Source organism: Bos indicus, chromosome 21 (genome assembly GCF_029378745.1).
Source record: "Bos indicus isolate NIAB-ARS_2022 breed Sahiwal x Tharparkar chromosome 21, NIAB-ARS_B.indTharparkar_mat_pri_1.0, whole genome shotgun sequence".
In the NCBI taxonomy this organism is placed as follows: Eukaryota; Metazoa; Chordata; class Mammalia; order Artiodactyla; family Bovidae; genus Bos; species Bos indicus.
Genome location: NC_091780.1, coordinates 27,133,988 through 27,151,042, shown reverse-complemented (window position 1 = coordinate 27,151,042; position 17,055 = coordinate 27,133,988). Strand labels below are relative to the sequence as shown.

At 48.5% G+C, this 17,055-nt stretch overlaps 2 protein-coding genes across 2 annotated transcripts in view; both read right to left on the bottom strand.

The window, feature by feature from the left end:
• Positions 1-17,055, bottom strand: part of CFAP161 (cilia and flagella associated protein 161) — a 138,426-nt gene that overhangs the window by 108,694 nt on the left and 12,677 nt on the right. The gene's annotated exons all lie outside the window — the stretch shown is intronic.
• On the bottom strand, positions 11,910-15,009 carry TLNRD1 (talin rod domain containing 1). The gene has a single exon (XM_019983830.2). It carries the CDS (start codon positions 13,691-13,693, stop codon positions 12,605-12,607), a length of 1,089 nt encoding a protein of 362 aa, XP_019839389.2. The 5' UTR covers positions 13,694-15,009; the 3' UTR covers positions 11,910-12,604.

Sequence of the window (17,055 nt, the reverse complement as noted above, 5' to 3'; positions counted from 1 at the left end):
TAGACAGTGTCAACAATCAAGTGCAAAAAGAAACAAAATTAATGAAGCTACTGCCTGCCAATGCAGATGTGGGTTCAATCCCTGGGTCAGGAAGATCCCCAGGAGGAGGAAATGGCAACTCACTCCAGTATTCTTGCCTGGGAAATCCCATGACAGAGGAGCCTAGCGTGTTACAGTCCATGGGGTCGCAAAGAGTCAGACATGATTTCGTGACTGAGCAACTCAAAGGGTTAGGTATCAAAAGGCAATTCAACCCTGAGGACCATGTGTTTGCTGCTGACATTGCGGCCCCTGAGGTTTTTGGTGGCCCCCATTCCCAGCAGCGTTTTGGGGCAGCACCCCATTTTTCTTCCCTAAAGCTTTAGCTTTTTTGCCTCCACTCATAAGAGCCTGGGCAGGAAAGACGTAGGCAGAGGATGCTGGTGAGCATCCGCCCACCCCAGAGCTCTGCTTAAGTACACTATTATAGCCCAAACCTGATTATGGCAAGCCGTGAGTAATTTCTGTATCATAACAATTATGGGATTGAAAGCCAGAACTCACTCCCTCGGTCAATTCTCACGCTGGTTTCAAGGGCTCCCTGGGGAATACAGTTCTAAGTCCGTTTGTGGGAAGGAAAAAAAAAAACACCACCTCATTTCGTCAAGTGGTGCCTCATTTCCACATCCCCACTGGGCCAAGTACCACCCTGCAAAGTGAATCCTCACCAGGTCGGCACCACTCCTGCAGCTCACAAACCAAAGCCCAAATTTAGGCTCTGAGGTTAAGACAGAGAAGAGACTGTGGTCCACCCAGGGCCCCTCAAATGTCCCCTTAGAATCCACCCAAATCCCTGGAGGGTCTTCAATGGTCCTGAGTGCCTGGGCCACCCTTATATGGCAGCCAAGAGTCCTGATCCTAGGACCCTGGAAGCAGTGTGCACTCAAGGGGTTAGTAACGATTCAGAAGGATGGGAGAGACAGTTCATGTAGAGGCCAACGAAAGCAAAAGCACAGAGTTAGGGATAAGAGGGCACAGGATTGTCTGAGTTGTTATACTATAACAGTGGCTTGAGTTGGAGGTAGCAGGCGATGGTGGCCACAGCCTGAGTGGAGCCCAGTCCTATCCACAGTGGATCAGTCCTGCGGCACACTGATGGTACTCAAGAAATGTGCTGAGCTACCAATAAAGAACCTGCCTGCCAATGCAAGAGACATAAGGGACGTGGGTTCAGTGCCTGGGTCAGGAAGATCCCCTGGTGGAGGAAATGGCAACTCATTTCCAGTATTCTTGCCTAGAAAATTCCATGGACAGAGGAGCCTGGTGGACTATAGTCCATGGGGTCAGAAAGAGTCGAACATGACTGAGCACACACGCATACATGTATTGGTTACTTGAAGGTGCACTTTAGGGTTCCAATTTGCTGCAGAAAGGCATGAGTGATGGGCAGGGAAATGAGGAAAGCAGGCCAACCTTGGCTGAGAGGTCCAGGCTGCAGCCGATCTCCAGGGAGATACATTCTGCAGCATCGTCTATATGCAGGTCAGTGAGGCCCTGGACTAGGGTCCTGGCACTGCAGGTGAGGGAAGAAACAGATCTTCAGGGTTCTAGGAAGGAAATTTTGGATGAACTTGGTAACTGACGAAGAGGGACCTAGACAAAGAGAAAAGCTAATGAAGTCTTTTACTTCTGGGCTCTTCTTCTCTAAAAGCTTGATATGACTCACCAACACATCTGTTCATGCAAAAATGTTTATTGGGGCCTACTGTGTGTTGGGCTTCCCAGATGGCTCAGTGGTAAAGAATCTGCCTGCCAATGCAGGAGATGCAGGTTTGATCCCTGGGTAGGGAAGATCCCCTGGAGTAGGAAATGCTAAATTTGTTCCAGCAATCTCATGGAAAGAGAAGCCTGGCGTGCTGCAGTCCATGGGATTGCAGAGTCGGCTGAGCACTTTGTGTTAGGCAACTCCATTAGTCACTGGAGACAGAAAGATGACTCTACCATCCGATGATACAGACTGGGAACATGGATAAGTAAACAGAGGATTACAAGAACTTGGTAAACCAATAGAAGGGAAGTCAAAGGTACCACAAGGACTCATTGGTGGGGTGCCACCCAGGCTAGAAGAGTCAGAGGCTGGGGGAGAAAGGCAGGGTGCAGGATGAACTGTCCAAGAAGACACAGCTGTGCAAGAGCTCAGGTAAAGAGAATGACACGAGAGGGACTCTGCAGGTGCTCTCATGGGTGGAATGCAGTCTGCAGGGAGCAAGGAACCAGATCATCTAGAACTCTCTCAATTAGGAGCCTGGCTTTTATCCTAAAGTCAATGGAGAAACCATGGAGTGTTGCAAGTGGTCAATAACTTAAGATATTTGTATTTGAGAAATCCAAGTGGAGGTTACAAGGCAAAGCAGAGGTTGATCTCCGAGCATCCTCCAGGACACCAGGATTGAGCAGCTGGTAGAAAGGCTGAGACTTTATAAGGGAGCCATGGGCAACCAGGGCCCTCTGCAAAAGGGCTCAGACCAAAGGCTCAGGAGGAAACCTACAAAAATTGTCATTGGTAGAGTTTAGGGGTTTGGCGCTTTTTAAATTTTTGGTCATGCCACGAGGCATGCAGGATCTTAGGTCCTTGACCAGGGATGGGACCTGTGCCCACTGCATTGGGAGTCTTAATACAGTGTTTTTCCTTTTTTAATGGAGTTGGTGAGCATTTCAACCTCAATAGGCAGAGGGACTCCATCCTAGAAATTCATTCATTTTCTGTAGCCAAGTGGCTGAGAATGCTAGGCTCCACCAGACAGAACTTGATTGTTACCCTTATTCCACTCTTTTCTAGTTTGTGTCCCTGGGCAAGCGGTTTCACTTCAACATCCTCATCTGTAAAAGGAGAACAACTCTTCACACTTCAAAGTGTTAAGGACTGAGAGATGCAATGTAAGGTTCCTCGCATACACAGGGGCTCAAAAGATGTTGGCTCTTGCTTCTTTCATTGAACAAACGTTTATTGAGTATGCTGGCTACCTGCTAAGGATGACAGAAATGAAAAAGTCCCAGTTCTTGCCTGGAAGGCTTCCAATCTGTTAGCCAGCTCCATTCCCAGCCACATGCATCTTCAAGTACCCCAGCTTAGCTCAAAAGTGAAAGTGGTGTTAGTTGCTTCAGTCCTGTCTGACTCTTCACAACCCCATGGACTGTAGCCTACAAGGCTCCCCTGTTTATGGAATTTTTCAGGCAAGAACACTAGAGTGGGTGTTCTTCTCCAGGGGATCTTCCTAACCCAAGGATCAAACTCAGGTCTCCTGCATTGGCAGGTGAGTTCTTTACTGTCTAACCCACCAGGTAAGCTCAGAGCTAGGTGATCTCCAAAGGTGGTGGGCAGCCAGGCCCAGGACTTCTCTGCAGGTAAGGTGATTTCAGCAGCCCCACCTAGGGCTCCTGATCCAAGGCCAGGCCAGCAGTGAATGAAGGGGGGAAAAGCTGTTCTACTTTCAGTAGAGCAAAGCTGGTCCAGAACAGCCTTACACCCTACATCAACACTACTCAGAATTAACAAGCAGAAAAGAAAATGACCCTTAAGCCTTGGAATAAAGCCCACTCTTCAAGGCACCTGCAGTCTCTAACTGAAAACTACCCTCCAGCAGCACCAAAAATAAATTTCATGAAGTCCCCACTTAAATTATATGCAGTCACCTGGCACTGAGAGTAGGAAAGACCAGTTCTGATGCCAACCTTCTTCCCTGGTCACGAATTTGTTCAACTCCAGGAACAATAAAGAGTTGGGCCATAAGCATGGCTAAGCGCAGAACAATCGATGCTTTCAAACTGTGGTGCTGGAGAAGACACTTGAGAGTCCCTTGGACAGCAAGGAGATCAAACCAGTCAACCCTAAAGGAAATCAACTCTGAATATTTATTGGAAGAACTGATGCTGAAGCTCCAGTACTTTGGCTACCTGAGTTGACTCATTGGAAAAGACCCTGCCTGATGTTGGGAAAGACTGAGGGCAGGAGGAGAAGGGGACGACAGAATGTGATGGCATCAACTCAATGGACATGAGTTTGAGCAAACTCTAGGAGATAGTGATGGACAGGGAAGCCTGATGTGCTACAGTCCATGGGGTCACAAAGAGCTGGACACAACTTACTGAACAATAACAAGAAACTACAAAGATCACAAATAGCCAAAGACCTAAACTAGAGGATTCTCATTGACAGTATTTATGGTGCTTATCTCGAACTCCTGTAATCTGTACTCCCTTTCTATCACTTGTTCTGTATTTTAAGCTTATCTCCATATTCCCAGCTCCCAGGACAGAATCAGTCTTAAGAAATGGCCACTGGAGATGTGTGAAGAGTCCCAGTAATTAACATCCCCTGAGGCATTAATTAATGTCCTATCTTCTCTAAGCAGTATGGGAGCCGTTCTCTTTTCAGCTGGAAAAAAAATGGGCCAGAACAGTGGAGGAGGAACAATTTAGGTTAGGCAATTAGGAAATGCTTCAAAAAACTGAAATGAATTTCCACTGGACACTGCAGAATTCACTTCTCAAAGTGTTAAGAAGGTAGAAACACATCTAGTTTCTCAGCCCTGAGACTTAACAAGGCTCTATTTTGTAACCCACCTTCTGATTATTACCCGTCTACCTACACATCCACCTAAATGTGTTATGCTGTGCTAAGTCACAGGAGTCATGCCCAACTCTTTGTGACTCTATGGACCATAACCCACCAGGCTCCTCTGTCCAGGGGATTTTATAGGCAAGAATACTGGAGTGGGTTGCCGTGCCCTCCTCCAGGGGTCTTCCTGACCCAGGGACCGAACCTGAGTCCCTTGTCTCCTGCATTGGCAGGGAGGTTCTTTATTACTAGCACCACCTGGAAAGCCCCATCTACCTAAATACCTGCTTGCTTATCTTGCTGACATGGATGATGGGTTTTAATGGAAGGACTTTAGCTTACATGGAGAATATTTTATTTAAATTAAATGAGGTACTCTGGAGGTCAAAGATTTGCAAACACAGTAATCTCTTGCATCTGTGGGGGACTGGTTCCAGAACCTGCTGTGGACACCAAATCCTTGGCTGCTCCAGAAAAGGACTTTTATTTTTCATATATATATATATATAGTTAAAACTTTTCCCTGGAGCGTTTAAAAGTGAATAATCCTCAGATGCCCAGGAAGGAATCAACCCCCATGATACTGAATCCATCTACTTTGTCTAAAAGGGAAGATGCTCTGGTGCATCACAGCAACACCTACATCCTACTCTTCATTCAATGAGTCCTTTGGGAGCCACACTTTTTCAGGTCTGTTTTCTGTAGCCACATAGATGTAACACAAAAGGAAGGTATACTTGGAAAACATCTCTGCTGGAAAACAAACCACATCACAAACTGATTTTATTGAGGATGACAAAGGATGGGGCTTCTGGGTCTGTTGGGAATGCTGTGTGGCTTTGTCATTCCTCTTATATAAGGTGGGCTTCCCGGTGGCTCACTGGTAAAGAATCTGCGTGTAGTGCAGGAGACATGGGTTTGATCCCTAGGTTGGGAAAATTTCCTCTAGAAGAAAACGGCAACCCACTCCAGTATTCTTGCCTGGACAGAGGAGCCTGGCAGGCTACAACTCATGGGGTCACACAAGAGTTGGACATGACTTAGTGACTAAACAATATGAACAACATGACTCCATCAAGACAGGTGAAATATCAGATGATCTATTTCTGTCAGTTCTATGGACAACTTCTCACAGCATTACTAAAATGCCTACATACCTTAAAATGAAGTTCCAAGTGATAAAACTAGAATCATACATATGTTTTTAAAAATATTTTTATCATGGAACTTACCGAAAGAACATTTAAGTAAAACCTAGCCTCCAAGCAAACTTTTAGAAAAACTTTTATATCAGAATTCTATCTCAAGGAAGGTACTGGAATGACTTACCCATTCATTTTAGAACAGGAAGCAGATGGCCAAAGTTGAAATGGAAAGGGCCTCAGTAAGCACTAAACTGACCTATGTTTCCTGTAATATCTAACTTCTAGGGGTCTGACATGAAGGCAGGTCTCCTATACCTAAGGCAACCAATGTGTGATTTTTTACTGGATCAGTATCTTTGCCATCTAAAACAGGCAAATTTGGAATTCCCTGGCAGTCCAGTGCTTGGGGCTCCACACTTGAACTGCAGGGGGCACAGGTGGAAAAAAAAAAATGGGCAAATTAGAAGGAAGTCAGAAACCACATTAGGTGATATACTGCAATTTTGGCAGAAAAATTTTCAGGGCAATATGCTCATTAACCTTGAATGCATAGAGGCTTCCCTGGTGGCTCAGTGATAAAGAATCCACCTGCAGTGCAAGAGACCCAGGTTCCATCCCTGGCTTGGGAAGATCCCCTAGCGAAGGGAATGCCTACCCACTCCAATTTTTTGCCCAGAAAATTCTATGGACAGAGGAGCCTGGTGGACTACAGTCCATGGGATTACAAAGAGTCAGATACAACTGAGCTACTTACATTTTTTCTTTTCCTAAAAGAGGACTTTTTAAAAAGTCTTCTATGTCCTACTTCAGCAAAAAAAATAAATAAAGTAAGTTATTAGTGAATACTTAGAATAAAGCTTGAAATCAGTAAATATATTTGCTATTAATGAAACTGTACTAACAAACCTAAATAGCATTTAAACACTTCCTGGAAGTTTGACATTTTGAAGAACTTTAGACATCCAACATTTCCGAGAATCTGGATAGGTTTGCCCCAGAGAATAACAGAAGACTTAGAAGACAGGGCTATGCTCTTTATTTGCGCCCTCCTCAAGGACATCACAATGTATTTGCTGTGTCAAGTTACCGGAAGGGTAAAAAAGAAGATCCTTAGGGGAAACCGACTTTAACATAAAGTGTTTCAGATAATATTTTCGATCATCTTGTAAGTGGATAGGACTACTCTGGAGGTCTTGCACTTCATGGGAATTCATCATAAATATTTTTCACAACAGGAAAACCGAAGTACAAATGTTTAGATGACACGTACAGTGAGTAATACCTGCCTACTTCACAAGACTGCTGGAAGGAGCCAGTTACATCACATACATGAACACACATGATAAACAGAAAAGATTGAAATAAACATAGTAAATGCCTAGGTTCCCACAGTCAAGAGCAGAGCAAGGATTTGGCCATGGTGGCTACATATTATCTCCCCAAGCAGTGCTTCTCAAAGTGAGTGTGCCCAGAAATCCATGGAGATCTTGACAAAGCAGGTATTACTGGGTAGGTCAAGGGTGGGGCCAAGATTCTGCTATCTGCTGGTGCTGAAGCCAGCTCCCAGGACCACCCTTGTGAATATGAAGGATCTAAAAGATCTTCCTAATTCCTGGTGCATGACTGGGCTTCAAGAACATATTTCCTGAGTATATTGCAAACTTTGGCTTTTCCCTAAAATGAGTTTTGGAATAAGTCTGTATGCTTCATTTGGTTCTGAATAAAGTACTTTACAAACTCAAGAGCAAAGTGTTCTTTCTTGGGCAGCCAAAGAGCTGAAGAGTTGATTTTTAATTAGGTTGTCTGCTAGTTCCAGTTTTCTAGGACAAGAGTCAACAGCATGCAAAAACATAGAAAGCCAAGTTGCCAGTTTACTATTACATGACTTCAGTTCATCTCCAAAGGGAGTTAAGAGAACAAGGACTCTGTACTTGTATACACATACACACACACAAACCCCCAAAAGAAAAACCTGCCAATTCCAAATTGGCAGGAGAGCCTAAATTATCTTAAGTGAAGAAAAGGGCTCGAAATATCCAGGAGAAAAAAAAAAAAACCACCTGAGCAAACAAGAAACTTGTAGAAATGCGGCTACCTCCTGATACAGAAGCACTGAGATCTTACAGGGTCCATAGGGAATAAAAAAGAACCGGCAGGCCTTGCAGACTGGGCCTGGGTCAGAAACACCTGGGAAGGCTGGGGGAGACTCAGATTGCTCCACACCCCATGTTGCTGACAGAATAGGCCAGAGGTAGGGCCCAGGATTATGATGGGGATGTTACTGCCAGTCCCTTGATCAAGTCTGGAGCAGCACCTGACTTTCTACAAAAGGAGGAACCATGACCCCCTTAGAGCTGGACCCCAGGGCCTGTGACAGTGGCTGGCACATACTGCTGGTCCCCTGCTCTACAGTTGCTGAACAAAGGCCCATTGTAACTTTCATTTCCAGAAAAAAAAGTGGGCTTCCCTAGTGGCCTGATGGTAAAGAGTCTGCCTGCAATGCAGGTAGACCGGAGTACCATCGCTTGGTCAGGAAGATCCCCTGAAGGAGGAAATGGCAACCTACTCCAGTATTCGTGCCTGGGAAATCCCATGGACAGAGGAGCCTGGCGGGCCCCAGTCCACAGGGGTTGCAAAGAGTCAGACACAACTGAGTGACTAACACTTTCACACTTGGCTATACTTGAGACAGGTATTGACACACATTTACTTAAAAAAAACAAATGCACATATGCCAAGTATGACAATCCCTGACCTGAAGGGGCTTTACAGTTCAATTAAATCAACCCCAATCACAGATACAAGTAACACTTTTCTCCCTGCAGCATCAGATCAATCCAATCTTTAAACCCCTGCCACTGAGTGGAACCAGACAACTCACTGACACAAATGATCCCAAATAAAAACCCTGCTTTCAATAAAAGAAGCCAATTCATTTCACACATACTCATGCAAAAAAAGAAAAAAAAATTTTTTTTTCAATCAAGACAAGAATTTGCCTGTAGGGAACACAGGTACCTGTGTCCACCCTGGAACGCGAGGTGGGTTCCTTCATGGCTCTTCCAGGAGTTAGAATTCTAAGCACCCACGGGCCAGGGGATGGCCTGATGGTGAAAGTACCACTTAGGGCTTCAAAGATTTCTTCTCTAACTCCTCTCTGTTTACTGAGCAAAGCTCAGAAGAGGCTTTGGCAGGCATTTTTCAAATCCTCTGCCTGATCTGCATGTTACCATAGTCACATTCATTCTGGGAAAAAAAAAAACAAACAGGTGTTTCTGTTAAAATTAGCTGCTTCAAACTGTCAAATATTTTAGATCCCTATGCCAGCTTTAAAAAAAAAGTATCTGCAAAATAACCAATCAGGTTTAGATGATGCTTCCAGAACTATGAACTCTAGATATTTTTTAGAAACGTGACTAAAAAAAAAAAAACTGGGGTGGAGATGAGGTTGGAGTTCGAAACACATAAACACGTAATTTTTGCATTTCCTAACATCAACCCAGAAAGAGTAACAGAAAAAGGCCAAGCTTAAACAACCATGGAAAGACAGAGCTATGCTTTTTTTCTAGTGAAGTCTTGTGTTTGAAAGCCTTTTGTCCCATTTACTTCGGTTGACTGTCATAAATAATGGCTTCTGTTCCAAGAACAGTGCCATAATCATTTCCTTCTCTTAGGACCATTCAAAGGAAGGTTTCCAACATTCTCAGTCAGGATGGTGCCCATTAAGCCCGTGTTTAAGAAAACTTGCCCTCAGAAGTCAGAAGAGCTCAAGGATAGCTGTCTAAATTAACTTTAGGGTGGTTTAATATGGGGGGGAAAAAAAAAAAAATCAGGCCACTGTGATTTTATTCCTGAAACCAGTATCTCTGCTGCCCTTATTAAACCCAATGAAATAGGTCTGAGATGCTTTCACAAAATCAGGGCTATTTAAAAAACAAGTTTAGCTGCTTGGTACATTGGGAGAAGTGGGCTTCCCAAGTGGCTCAGTGATAAAGAATCTGCTTGCCAAGCGGGAGATTCAGGTTTGATCCCTGGGTCAGGATGATCTCCTAAAGAAGGAAATGGCAACCCACTCCAGTATTCTTGCCTGGGAAATCCCACGGGCAGAGGAGCTCAGCAGGCTTACAGTCCACAGGGTTGGAAGAGAGTTGGACACAACTTAACGACTAAAGAACAGCAGCAATATATCAGGAGAAAGTTAAAATATCAAAGATTTGTGCCCAGCTAACCAAGTGATACAGACACACAGAGATACTGTGCATTCCTCACTCTACTTTCCTGAAGCCTGTTGAAAAAATACAAGTGGAATTCACTTTAAGCCACCTGCTGGATGAAAAATCCTAAACTTTATCTTAGAGATAGAGGGAGAAAAAAAGAGGTCAACACACAAGGGAATCTTTGATCAATTTCAGTCGACAGAGATTTCAACTACAAGTCCAAAAATCTTTAATACACAGAAACGTTAAAAGCAATGGTCACTTGGCTAAGAGGAAAAGAAGTTTCAAAATTAATTTGGTGACTAGCTAGTTAACTGCATCCAAGTAGATAGGGAAAGTGTTTTGTTTTTTTTTTTTTTGGCTTGCACTGTCCTGAAAATTGCTTCTGCAAGGAATGAGTCCAAGGAACAATTGGCAATTCTTTTTTTCCTAATCAGATACCAAATTTGCAGATTTCTGGCTCTGGTTTTATTTTACTATGTTCCATTCAGTTGACTCTTTGTGATCTGCACAGGCTAAAGGAAACATGCAATTATAAATGTCAGCATTACTTGTGGAAATCCAATGAATAAAAGTAAGTAAAAATTCCTATATGTAAGCAGGACTGTCACTGGCACATAGGTTTGGTAGGTTTTCTCCCCTTAAAAGCTTCCTAAACCTGACCAATCCAGACTTAAAAGGCCGGGGGAGAGGAATAAGCATTCAAGGTCATTTTCATCTTTTATAGACTTCAGAAATTTAAATCTACCAGGATCTAAGAGAGAAAAAGAACAGCTCCCTTGACCGCTTTTAAAAATGTATACACTCAACCACTTTACTTCAGAGAAGCTCAAGGAGTAAAATAACCCAACATAGATTTAAAGAGGTTCTACATGCTGAATACAATGTTCTTGTAATAAATACAGTCATTCAAGTAAAAACAACCACTATAACTTTCCTCTCTAACACATCACAGTAGAAAAATCTTTTTCTTTTCAGCTCTGTGGCAACTGCAAAGGTTTAGGCACAACAAATCCCAAGAAAAAATAAATAAATAAACTGAGCAAATTTAAAGCATGTACTAGTTTTATCCACATAGCTCTCTGAGGATAGGCACAGCAAATACATGTGTTGTTTTTTTCAGTGGGAAAATGTTCAAAAGTTAGCTAGGTTCAGTAAAACCATACACCTCTCCCCCAATATTTTTTTCTTAAAACTGTCTGCAGAAAGGACCCGCTACCTTAAAGTAATTCCAGATTTCACTGAACAAAGCATACAACATACACGCAACCCGGGCGTATCTTAAACCAAGGTCACAAAGATAACCCCTTTGCCTGCCTTCATGCCCTGGGTCTAGAAAGTTATTACCACTCTTTTCAGAATTCTTCCCCCTCCACTGAACACTCTAGAACAGTCTACATTTGTTTGGTTTTCTAAAATCAAGAGCAGTTGGTTCTTGTCTGAACAGACCTGTCTACATACTCTCATTTGATATACAGTACTTTTGCAGGTCCACACACGGATTCCCGTACATGCATTCCACATGGGACTAGCAAGAGCCTTAATCTGAAAAAGACAGGCGGAATACAAATCAGACTGCAGTTAGCCTGAACCCTGTTCATTAGGACAGAAAGATGAGACGGGAACAATGGATGCAAAATTACTTTCCAGGAGAAACTAGAAGACAGAAAAAAAAAAACAAAGAAAACCCAAACAGCCAACCTAGCACTATAGGTAATCTAACCATTGTATGTGTCCCCTGCCTTTACAAGGGGACAATTTTCTTTTTTACAAACAATTCTCTCTTGAATTCTAGGCTGTTCAAGTAAGTTAACTCTTCAGGAAAAAGCATAAAGGGGACCCACCTCACTATTAACTGAAGCGAAACCTTTCTAGGGTGCCTTTCCAGGAATGACAGGCAGCCTGCAACATTACAATTATTAAAAAATCAACAATCATTGCAGAAAGTAATCTGAGAAACATAACATTTTAATAGATGAAATAAATACTCCAGTACATGCAAGGTAAAAACTTGACATGGGGCGGGGGGGATCACTCTATAGTGTAAATTAAAAAATAAAACACACACTCACAGTAGCTTTCTCCCCCCATTTGCAAATCACATGGCAAAGTCATACTCTTTCCACACCAAGTATACGCCTAATCCATCACGACTGCTTAAAAAAATAACAACATACAAACAAAAGGTAGCTACATCCATGTCTAAGGAGTGAAAACTGAGGTAACCTTTTAATTAGGGAAGAAAATAAAAGACCAAAAAAGAAATGAACCCATGACCTCCTTCCTGCCCAATTAATAATAAAATTTAGTTGAGGAGTCCCGGAAGGGGAGCTGGGGTAGGGGGCGGGGGTTAACCCCGCAACTAGCAGATGTCACATCTTCCACCTGCTGGTCCCTACTGTGCTTGGGCTGGTGGGGCACAGGGGCCCTCAGAATGCGTGCATAAATGGCATGTATGCATGGCCCTGCCTTCTGGAAGATTCCTCACGAGCATTTAACGGAGCGGGGGGTAGGGGGGAAGCTTCACCGTTGATTTCTTTGGTATAAATGGAAAAGGGCAGAGAATATGTTATCTTCCTTTAGCCTGGGAGTGGGTTGGGGGGATGGAACAGGGAGGGGATGAGGGTGAGGATTGGGGGGGGGTGCTAATTCACAGAATTGGAATTCACTGGCGGTAAAGTCCTGGGCGAAGACCTCTCCCTTAAAGCCTGAGATAGCAGGGTGCAGCCTTCAGACACGGCGCAGGCCGAGTTCCTCAGCCTCTCCCTGTGGTCCGACATCTTGGCGCCCCCGTCGGGGTGCTGCGCCAGATCCCTGAGGCACTGGGTCAGGAGCACGCAGGCCGACACCACGCTCATGGCGCCTCCCAGGATGGCGGTCTGCACCGCCTTGCCCTCGGCGCTCACGGCCGCCGCGCGACCCAGGAACTGCGGCTCGGTGGCGAAGCCCACCAGGGCGCCAACCGCCTGCACCAGCGGCCCGCTGAAGAGCGCGCAGCGGCTCCGCGCCAGCTCGCTCGGCGCCGCCTTCACCTCGCGCACGCAGGCCAGCAGCGCCGACGCGCTGGTGCTCATGCACTTGACGCCCAGCTTGAACTGCTCACGCGAGAAGCGGTCCCGGGACTTGTCGCTAGCCAGGGCGCACGCGTCCGTCAGGAACTTGAGGTTGCGCGACAGGCCCTGCGACACCTCGAGCAGAAGCTGCGGGGTCATGTCGGCCAGCGGGGTGGCGCGCAGCACGGCGCAGCCTTGCTCCACCTCGTGGCGGCAGCGTGTCACGCGGTAGCGGTCCACCAGGCCCGGCTGCGCGGGCTGCGCGCCCGGCGTGGCCACGGCCGCCAGATAGGCCGCGTGGGCGGAGCACTCGGTCAGGGAAACCACCAGGTCTCCCAGCTCCACCAGGCTGTCCCCTGCCTCCCCGAAGCGGCCCATGTTGAGCTGGCTCTGCACGTCATGGGTGAGGATGGAGAGCCCCTTGGTGCGCGCGATGATGGTGTCCCGGCACTGCTCAAAGGACTCGGCGCCGGCGCAAGAGGATGCGGGGCCCTCGAAGAGCACGGGCCGCGCCTCACTCGACAGCAGCAGCAAGTCGGCCACCAGCTGCATCTTGCCTTTGCAGTGGTCACAGACGGACACCAGCCTCTTACGCGGCTGCGACGAGGCCCCACCGACGGCGCTCGCTGGAGCCGGAGAAGCCGCCTCGACACTGGGCTTCCCAGCGCTGCCGCTAGCCATCGCGCCCGGGGGGCACTGGCATGCCGCTGGGGAGCCCGCTACCACCGCCGCTGCCGATGCCGCCGCCCCCGCGGCCGTCGCGACTCAGCTGGCCAAGGCCGCGGTGCCTTCCCCGCACCATCATGCCATCCACCGCCGCGGGCAGAGGGCACTGGGCTGCGGCGGCCGGAGCCCCGGCGGCGCGGAGCGGGCCCGGGGGCCACAGAACGCAGGAGACTCTTCGAGGCGCGGCGAGGGGCTGCAGCTTTCGGCCTCTTGGAGGGCTTGCAGGAACCATGAACAAGGGCAGAGCAAACTCACAGTCTGCGCTCCTCGTCGCCGGAGTGCCAGGAAAGTCCCTTCTGCTGGGCTGCTGCTGCCGCCGCCGCCGCCGCCGCCTTCCTGGGCATGGCCCGGTCCGACTGCCGGGGCAGGGGCGGGCGGGAGAGGGAAGTTGGGAGTTGTCCTTCCTTCCTTTCTTTGAAATAAAAATCCTTTCCTCGGGGAGGAGCGCCGGCGGCGGCTCCAGCAGGCTCTGCTGTCAGCCACCTCGGGCTCGGCGGCGCACGTGGGCTTCAGGCGGCCAGACCCCGCCGGGCGGCACTTCCCCGCGACGGCGGCCGGGGCTGGCCCTCGGGGACGCACGGCCGCCCCGTGGGCATCTCCTGCCTCCCGCTCTCGGGAAGCGGCGGCAGCAGAGCCGAGGGTGTGGCCGGTGCTGGCGCGGCCGAGTCAGTCGGGCGGGAGCCTGCACTGATTGCGCACAGCGGCCGCCCCGCTCGCGCTCTCGCCCGCCCGCCACGCCCGGGCGTGCCGGGCGCCGCAGCGGCCCCTTCCCGCCTCGCCGGTTCACAGAGCGCGGCCCGGAGCCGAGGCGGCACGCCCTCCCGGACCGCGCGCCCCACGGCCCGCCGCAGGCTGTCGGCGCGAGTCCATCCCCGTCGCCTCCTCCTCGCCTCGGGCCCGCAGCGGCTGAGCTCTCCCGGGACCACGGGCCCTGAGCATCGGACGCCGCCGCGCGCGTCTCCCCGGCGGCCCGGTCAACTCAGAAGGTCCCCGCGGCGCTGCAGAGACCCGCCCGGGCCCCGGCTCCTGCCATTTTTGTCAACCTCCAACTTCCGAGCGAGCCGGGAGAAACTGAAAGGAAGGGCGGGGGCCGAAAGGCAGAGGGGAAAACACCCGCTTCCTCTCCCCGCGCGGCTTCACCTCGGAGCACGGCCGTGGGTGCGCCGCCACCCGCTCGCCCGCCGGGGCCGCTGGAAGCTTTTCCTCTTCCCGTCCGCGCCTCGCCCCCGGGCTCGCCACCGCCGCCTCGGCCGTAACCTCCCTGGAGCCTATAGAAATCTTTTGTGTGGCGTCACCGCCTTTCGTTTAAATCCCGCTTCCTCCTCTCGCCCTTCCTCCCGCCCCCTCCGCCGCTCCCGGATGCTTGCGCGATGCGCTGCTCCTCCCCCGGGAAGCTGGGTGGCTGCGGGAGGACGCCCCCGCCCAGCGCGGACGCCGCGGGCGCCGGGCCGGTGGTCCCCGGCTGAGACGCAGGGGAGCGGGCCGGAGGGAGGCCCGTCCGGGCCGGGGGCTCAGCGCCCACCCTTGGGAGACCCGGGCGCAGCCGCCGGTTGGGCTTACGTAAGCTCTCAGCCCGACCCGGGGGCTCCGCGCTTCCTCCCCGCCCAGGGAGCAAGTCTCAAAGGTGGCCTGTTTTCTGGACCGAAGGGAGGACGCTTGGCACCATCGCCGAGTGGTGTGCTGGGGTCCTGTCATCGCGTTTTGTGGGATGTCGATCGGTCGGCCAGGCTCTCCTCCGCCCTTTGTTGTGTTTGCTCCTCTTCCAGGGTGCGATCCTGGAGGGACTGTGCGGGTGAGCAAAGAGCCCTAGAGATAGGTGTCTGAGAAGAGCAGAGCTGGCCGCTGGCGGCTTCCTCCCTTCAGCTCAATAGCCCTTATATAGTAAGAGCGTGAGCTTTGAACCAGCTTTTTTTTTTTTTCCTGGGGTCAGTCTTCCCCAGCCATGTATGAGTTGTGTGACCTTATACAAGTTCTCTCTCCAAGTCTCCGTTTTCTCCTTTGGAAATCAGATACTGTGCACTGACTGCCTGAGTACTTGGCTCATGAATGTAGCTCTGAGAATTATGAGCCTATACTGGCACAGTCTGCCCTCCCATAACTTATATGTCGTCAGCAGCATAATGGAAGAATAGTGACCAACAGTTAAATAAGAGAAGCAGCCTTCGGAGGTAAACACCCCCATTTTACAGATTAGGAAAGTGATGGTCAGATGCCTTATGCGCCTTCCCAAGGTCAGGAAGATAGCAAATGCGTGGGCAAGGAGCCAACAGCCGACCTCCTCATTTGACCCAGCCCTTGCTCTTCAGGAAGTGCTAGAAGCATCCAGGCTTCCCTCATCCCCCAAACCCACCAGGGTCCCAGGGTCCCCCCACTTCTTAGCCCTGAAACAGGCTGTCTAGGTGCCCAGCCCAGCACAAGCTGGGTGTTTTCAGCCAGTGGAAATGTTTGTTCTTCTGCCCTTTTCTAGAACGTAGTGTCACCTTTTTCCAGCCAGTTGTCACTTTTAACTGGGATGGATGACCTTGAAATTTATTGTCCAAACAGTTTTGAGACTAACTGTGAGACCTGTTAATAATAAATTAACCAGTAACAACAGAGACAAACTTGAATGGTCACCCTGCTTATAACTTAAAGGGTCCTTGTATATCTTCTGCATTCTATATGAACCTACTTACTTTGCAAACTGAGGCCTATAAAACTGCTCATTTTCTAAACTAGCAGTGATTCTGTAGGGTTGATCCTTTTTATTTCTCTATCAGAGAAAAACAACTGGATAAATCAAGGACTTTCCAGGTAACCTAGGAATAGCACCCTGGTTTTAGTTAGTTCTGAAAACTGAGAAAGTCAGACCCTTCCCTTCACATCACACAGTTTTTTTTAAATTCATAAAACTGCTCTGGGGTCAGAGGATTTTTTTCCAAAGCCACTTGGTGCTGCCTAGGGTCCTACTTTGCTTCTACATGTGCACTCTCTTTGGTTGTCGTTGTTGGAATTTCTGAATGCCAACAATGATCTGTGACACATAAAACATCCCACTATATTCAGTGACATTTGGTTTAGCTCTTAAAATCTGATGGAATTGGTTTCTTGGCCCTCCTGGCTTCATTTATCACATATGGCACCCCTTCCTAAACAAATCCTTCCCAGTACTGACTACCTTCCTCTGGGTCCCCTTTACTTTCTGCCATCTTTTATCCGCTCTACAAACAAAGGGCACCTAGCATATGCCAGGCCCCGTGGCAGGCACAGTTACAAAATAATGTGAGGGCTTGACCTCTTCTGAAGAGTGGAGTCCAAAAAGGGCAACAAGGAAAACA

Excerpts from the sequence above, each read along its gene's own strand:
- TLNRD1 (XM_019983830.2), bottom strand. The coding sequence starts at position 13,693 with ATGGCTAGCGGCAGCGCTGGGAAGCCCAGTGTCGAGGCGGCTTCTCCG.